Here is a 6,637-nt window from a genome sequence, read left to right as displayed (position 1 = left end):
ACCTAGTCTACTGTTTGTACAAGACATATGCTTTTCTACACAAATACTACAAAAACTTGTAATAATTCTGAACCCCCTTTATTCAGGACATTAAAATCATCCCGAAGATCCACTTTCAGCACCTTTACCTTACCTTTACTTAAAAGTTAAGGTATTTCTCTCTACCGACCTATAGTAGACTTTTGTGTGGATAATATGACTGTGTGGGATGACAAACTGCCTCGTCTAAGCTACGATAATTCAGTGAGATTGTACTTTTACGTGACTAGATGGGGTGACAGGCCTACTCGCCAAACCTATGAAGTGCCATATGACCTTGTCTGATGTATGATATAGCAGATAAGGTGCCATATGACCTTGTCTGATGTATGGTATAGTGGATAAGGTGTCATATGACCTTGTCTGTTGTATGGTTGTCATATGACCTTGTCTGTTGTATGGTATAGCGGATAAGGTGCCATATGACCTTGTCTGTTGTATGGTATAGCGGATAAGGTGCCATATGACCTTGTCTGTTGTATGGTATAGCAGATAAGGTGCCATATGACCTTGTCTGTTGTATGGTATAGCGGATAAGGTGCCATATGACCTTGTCTGTTGTATGGTATAGCGGATAAGGTGCCATATCACCTTGTCTGCTGTATGGTATAGTGGATAAGGTGTCATATGACCTTGTCTGTTGTATGGTATAGCAGATAAGGTGCCATATGACCTTGTCTGTTGTATGGTATAGCGGATAAGGTGTCATATGACCTTGTCTGTTGTATGCCTTAAAACCACCCTTTTTTCTCATTATCAGTCATGACGATATCTGAACGACTAAATGTCTGTATGACTTGTTTAAAGCTGGCAGTGCAACCATGCCTGTATCACAGTGCTGACATCACAGGCTGTTTTAGATTGTTTAGTAAGGCGTTAACAATATAACATGGTAGGTGACAGTGGGTGTTCCCTGACAACAATGCCTGTATCACAGTGCTGACATCACAGGCTGTTTTAGATTGCTTAGTAAGGCGTTAACAATATAACATGGTAGGTGACAGGGACGAGAATGAGTTCACAGCTACTTAGTGTCTCTAACAGAAAGCCATACAAAAATGTGTCAAAAATCCTCAGCATCACTAAGCATGCAATTTCTATACAGCAAATCATCCATTTAACAAGGCACCTTTAATTTGTCACCTGACCCTTCCCCCCACCTGACCTTAGAATTGTAAAAAACTGTAACCTAAACATGGAGACTAACTAACTTCTACTGATATTAGTATTTATGCATAATATACTGAATAACTTTTAGTCTTATCTGAATGGCTGAGGAGTCCTTCAGTTTAAAAGTCACATGACCAAGCCTTTGTATCTGATTGGCTGAGGACTCCCTCAGTTAACAGTCACATGACCAAGTCGACTTACCTGATTGGTTGAGGACTCCCTCAGTTTGTTCAGAGATGCCTGTAGCCGCTGAACATCGTCCACAAGCTGAGCAATCTGTAACAGAATCCAATCACATTTCTTTGATTTCTGACAATACTTCTGACAGCGGATTTTACACTAATCTTTACCCTAGCAAAACTTAATACATTTAGTTAGCATCTTCTACTGAAAAACTCCATTGTACCAAAGTGATTAAGGCTGTGGTTTACTAATGGGGATGTTTGTGGACAGGTTCTGACATCTTAAAGATATCTAAAAGTAGGTGTAGTTTGGATTTGTAAGTAGGTGTAGCTATTGCCTCAAAGTGGGTGTGGCTTAAAATGGTAATGGGAGGGGCCTCAAAGAGAGTGAGTCAGTGACAAAGGGAGGGGCCTAAACGTGGGTGTGGCTTAAAATGATAATGGGAGGGGCCTCAAAGAGAGTGAGTTGTTGACAAAGGGAGGGGCCTAAAAGTGGGTGTGTCATGTTAAAACAAACCTCCTTCTCCTTGGCGGCGAGCTCCACCTCAAGGCTTGAGCGCTGAAGGATGTCCATAGCCTGCTCTACATTGGGTGAGACCAGGCTCTCAGTCGTGCCTGGTTGGTCTCGTGTCACTGCTTTTGTCAACTGCTGCTGTAGTTGCTCTACCTGTCGTTCTGTTGCAGCTGCTCTCTATAAACGACAGTAGTATAACACTGTATGTTAGCAGTGCTTTCTATAAACAACAGTAGTATAACACAGTATGTTAGCAGTCAAGTACAATCTTCATATGGCAGAAGTTATTTATGTGGTACTTTTCTCAGGGGACAACTGTAGCAACAGTAAGTAAGAAAATCCACACCTTCAGTCTGTTACAAGACCACAGACTGGGTGTGACGAAGGGGTCATATCATGTGAATTAGAAAACTTCCCCAGCTAAGTATCAAACTCGGCAAACATAGTAAATCAATAGATTATAGATCTGGCAGAGCCAGGCACAATCAATACCAGATCAATCCCATATCATAAAGCACATACTAAAATATAACTCATCAGCAGCTGGCCCCTACCATGTATAATAACTGTATCTAATATGGCCCTGATCATGTACATCTTATCTAAGATGACACTGACATTCTACAACACATCTAAGATGGCCCTGGTCATGTATATCATCTGAGATTAAACATCCTATCAACAGCTAAGGTCTTTTAAGGATGTTCTACATCCCAGACTGTGACAGTAAATATTTTGAATGACGACCTGAAACCTTAGCAAATCACATACAATTCTTGATGAAATACCTGACCTTTTTACCTGAGAATCTCCGTGTAAATGTACAGCGTCTTATGTCATAAATGAAGTTTATAATCTGTTATCATTTGCCAATCACATTTGCTGACAAAAATAATTCTAAAATGATCTTTCTCTTGCTTAAATCTGATTAATTGAAAGTTTTACCTTTTCTTACCTTTATTACCACCTGTACAGGTAAACACTGAAGCAACTTTAGAATTGAAAACGTCAATATAAACAAGAGACAATAACAAACAATTTTGATATAACTTTTGTTCACATAAAACAAATATTTTTCAAGTTATGCGCATTTGAAAAATTAAGTAAATTAATTAATATTTCAATAATTAATTCAGCAGTGGTGTCCCTTTACATAGAAATCAATGTAGCAGCCTAAGGGTTAAAACTTTGCACAGGGTCTGGTTCCTATTTCATATTGTAGGTCTATTCAAACTGAACATACGGTGAGCTGGAAAGTACCTCATGACCGGCATTGAAGAAAGATAATTTCATTTGAATGTCACTACCCTGCATGTATAGGGAAGAATACTAAAAATCACAAAATATCACTACTCAAGCCTCATCACTCATTGTGTCCTGCTGCTAATACAAACTTGGTAACTGTGTCAAATAAAATTTAATCACTAGAATAGATATTGTTGAATAATTCTATGTAAAAACAATGTACATATCTGTCATAGATCAGACAGGAAAAAATATTTAGTAACCCACCTGAAATGTCCTTATGCACAACATTCGTGTACAACGACCCGGAAGTGTAATTGTGGTCTGAGGCCACCTTACACATTATACCTGTGTTTTGTGTTAGAGTTATCTCCCCTCTATCTTATACATTATACCTGTGATTTGTACTAGAGTTATCTCCCCTAGGGATAAATACTACCTTACACATTATAACTGTGATTTGTGCTTGAGTTATCTCCCTTAAGAATACATACTACCTTACACATTATACCTGTGATTTGTGTTAGATTTATCTCCCTTAATGATACATACTTCCTTACACATTATACCTGTGATTTGTGCTAGAGTTATCTCCCCTCAAGTTTTTTTAATAAATATCATCAAACAATCCAGAATTTCTTTTGTTGCTATGCTTTTTTCGGCTCTTTTCAAATGTGACTTAATTAATTGCCCAAGTACAAATGACTTCATGAAAACATGTTGTATAGTAAGTTAATTAGAACTCTTGGTGTGTAGATACAAGTCAGACAATTAATAACATGTAGCTGAGGTCAACAGGTTCTGTCATCTACCTCATTGGCACGCTCCAGGTCAGCCATCACCATTTCCATTTCATCTGACCTGCAAAAACAAAATCATTCATTAGCCTACAATTTTACCAGAAAAAAATCTAAACATGACAACAGCGCTTTCCAAAACTACGAACAAACAAACACAAACCTTTTTGTTGTATTATATTATTTTTCAATTAAATGATATTTTTTTTTAATTTTGAAATGAACTGTATATGCCTGAGATATTTGACAAAATCTTTCATTCAGATAATTTTAATTATTGATTTGTAAAGCTAACATTCCCAGATAAAAATGTCTGTTTAAAGTTCCAACAATAATCTAATATAAAAGATCTATTTGTTATATCTTTATAAATATTGGTATTAATAAAAACTGCATCATAAGTCACATAATTGGACAGAAAGAAGACCAATATTAACATTTCAGAAAATACAATTAATGACAATTAAGAATAACACATTACAATAAACATTTTGTTTTAGTAACGACACTCCCAATAAAATGTCCAACTATCATAACAAATTCATTCAATATGAAAATTTACATTAATAATAAATAGTAAAGAAGGCCAAATACAGGTCACACAGGACATGTAGACACTCTCCGTGGTTGGTGTAGCTTACCTGACACTAATCTACCTACTGACATTAATGAATTTATTATTCAAATCGGTCGCAACACTGATTCACAGGAACAGAACGAGCAACAATAAGTTCCCACTCTCCACAAACACATCTTGTATCACTAGTTAAAAAGTTTTGGGAGGAAATTGCCACATGCTTTTTCCCCCCGTTTGATTTAGTGGGAAGACCACCAGAGAACGACCAGTTAGAGACTAATTTCTATGAGGTAATATATATAAAACCCAATAGTGACCCATCGCTCAGAGAGGAGATGGGATAGAAGCTGCACCTTTCAAATGAAGACATTTGAATTGATGTCCAGACATAACCTGGACAACAGATGATCATGGCCATGCTCCATTTGCTCTAAGTATTGTTAGCATAGCATGTCACAGAGAAATTCCAACCTGTTATTGTACTGGATATATTTTATTATACTAACTTCTCATTTAGAAGATTTCAATATTGTTTTATTTCTGAAATGTTTTGTAAAAGACAGAGCTATATGCAAGCTAATGTAAAGCTAACCAATGTTATTTTTTGTCTAAAGGCATGACGGAATGACCATCTAAACAGTTTGTCCAGAGGCAGTATGGCTGACCATTTGGAGCGGTTTTAACTGGTGTGTGACACTATTGATGTTAATACCTGATACATCTATAAATCAGTTATGTAAATAAGCCTTCTCCACACCTGCACGAGATATGACTGTGGGGCTGACAACCTGGCCTAATTAATCTTCCTGTACCCTTCAGCAGCACTGTGATTACTCACCTCGTTAATACACAGCCCTCATACCTAATACCACTGTCTGACCACGTCCTCCTCCTAGTCTTAATTACATCACCAACATGGCGAAAAAAACAACTTATCTGAATAAATCTGCAAAGTGATTTTATCCTTGTAGGAATATAAATATGTTATATTTACACAATTCTATAAATATTTAATTGTGTTATATTTAAATGTGTTATATTTAATTGAAACATGTGTGTATCTACATCAATATTAATGTATCTTCAAAATTCACCTGCTGCTTTTTTACTCCAAATTAAAGACAACATCCATTTCTTCAATTTAACTAGGCTTTTGTATGAACTGTGCATAAATTCTGAAATTTACACAATTCCAAATGATGTTTTTTAAATTTTGTATGAAAAGTGTTAGAATGCTTTGGAAACCTCAGCTTCCTTAAATTCATGATATAGAAATTGAAAACAAACTTTTACTGAGTTGATCAAATTTTACTTTTGATTTCATTACAAGCACTACCCATATTGACATTAATTCAGATTTTGTTTAAATTCTAAATAGTAAGTCTCCACAAAGTTACAATTATACATGATTTTTTTTTTTATTAGGTAGTTTTTAAAACTGACAGAATAAGAATAATACTAAAAATCTTTTTCTCGTCTGATTTATATGTAACTTTGTTGAACAACAGTTTTTCACAAACCCGAGTAAAATGTAAATTTTAGCTACGCCCAATTTTCACCTCTTGTCTTTTAGAATGATTCTTTAACTAAAGGGTTTAATGATGAATAATTCTCCACTTTAAACATACCTCTAAGTGACTTTACAAATATTGCTTATTTAATCCTTTTTTTAACAAACATATTGCAAATTAGGTTGAGAATTCAAAAAAAAACAAGAGGCCCAATGGGCCTGCATCGCTCACCTGGTATAAAACTCACACTTGTAACCTTAAAAGTGATCTAAAATAAAGCTACAGGCAAAATATCAGTAGTTATGATTAAAATTCGTTTAAAAGACCGTTATTTTTTTAAAAAACATTTCACCCCTGTGATTGAAAGTCGAACAAAGTCATTATATTGAACACATTGTATAGCCTTTCATCTCAGGATGCAACTTGCAAAGTATAAACATCCTGGGACCCATGGTTATTCATAAGAGGTTGTTTAAAGATTTTAAACAAATTTGACCCCTGTGACCTTGAATATAAGTCAAAGTCATTCACTTTAACAAACATAGTAGTCCTTGATCCCAGCATATGCTACTAACTAAATATCAACATCCTGAGCCTTTTGG

At 35.7% G+C, this 6,637-nt stretch overlaps 1 protein-coding gene across 5 annotated transcripts in view; it reads right to left on the bottom strand.

The window, feature by feature from the left end:
* Positions 1-6,637, bottom strand: part of LOC110464065 (homeobox protein cut-like 1) — a 123,619-nt gene that overhangs the window by 30,748 nt on the left and 86,234 nt on the right. For all 5 annotated transcript variants that reach the window (XR_002464464.1, XM_021519087.1, XM_021519089.1 and 2 more), the window contains 3 exons: positions 3,963-4,011; positions 1,909-2,082; positions 1,411-1,485 (listed from right to left, as the gene is read on the bottom strand). Coding sequence is in view for 4 of the 5 variants with exons in the window: in XM_021519087.1 (XP_021374762.1) it covers positions 1,411-1,485; positions 1,909-2,082; positions 3,963-4,011 (298 nt within the window). In the remaining variant the exon portion in view is untranslated. The remainder of the gene's footprint in view (positions 1-1,410; positions 1,486-1,908; positions 2,083-3,962; positions 4,012-6,637) is intronic.

Source organism: Mizuhopecten yessoensis, unplaced genomic scaffold (genome assembly GCF_002113885.1).
Source record: "Mizuhopecten yessoensis strain PY_sf001 unplaced genomic scaffold, ASM211388v2 scaffold10953, whole genome shotgun sequence".
NCBI lineage: Eukaryota > Metazoa > Mollusca > Bivalvia > Pectinida > Pectinidae > Mizuhopecten > Mizuhopecten yessoensis.
This window is presented reverse-complemented; position numbering and strand designations above follow the sequence as displayed.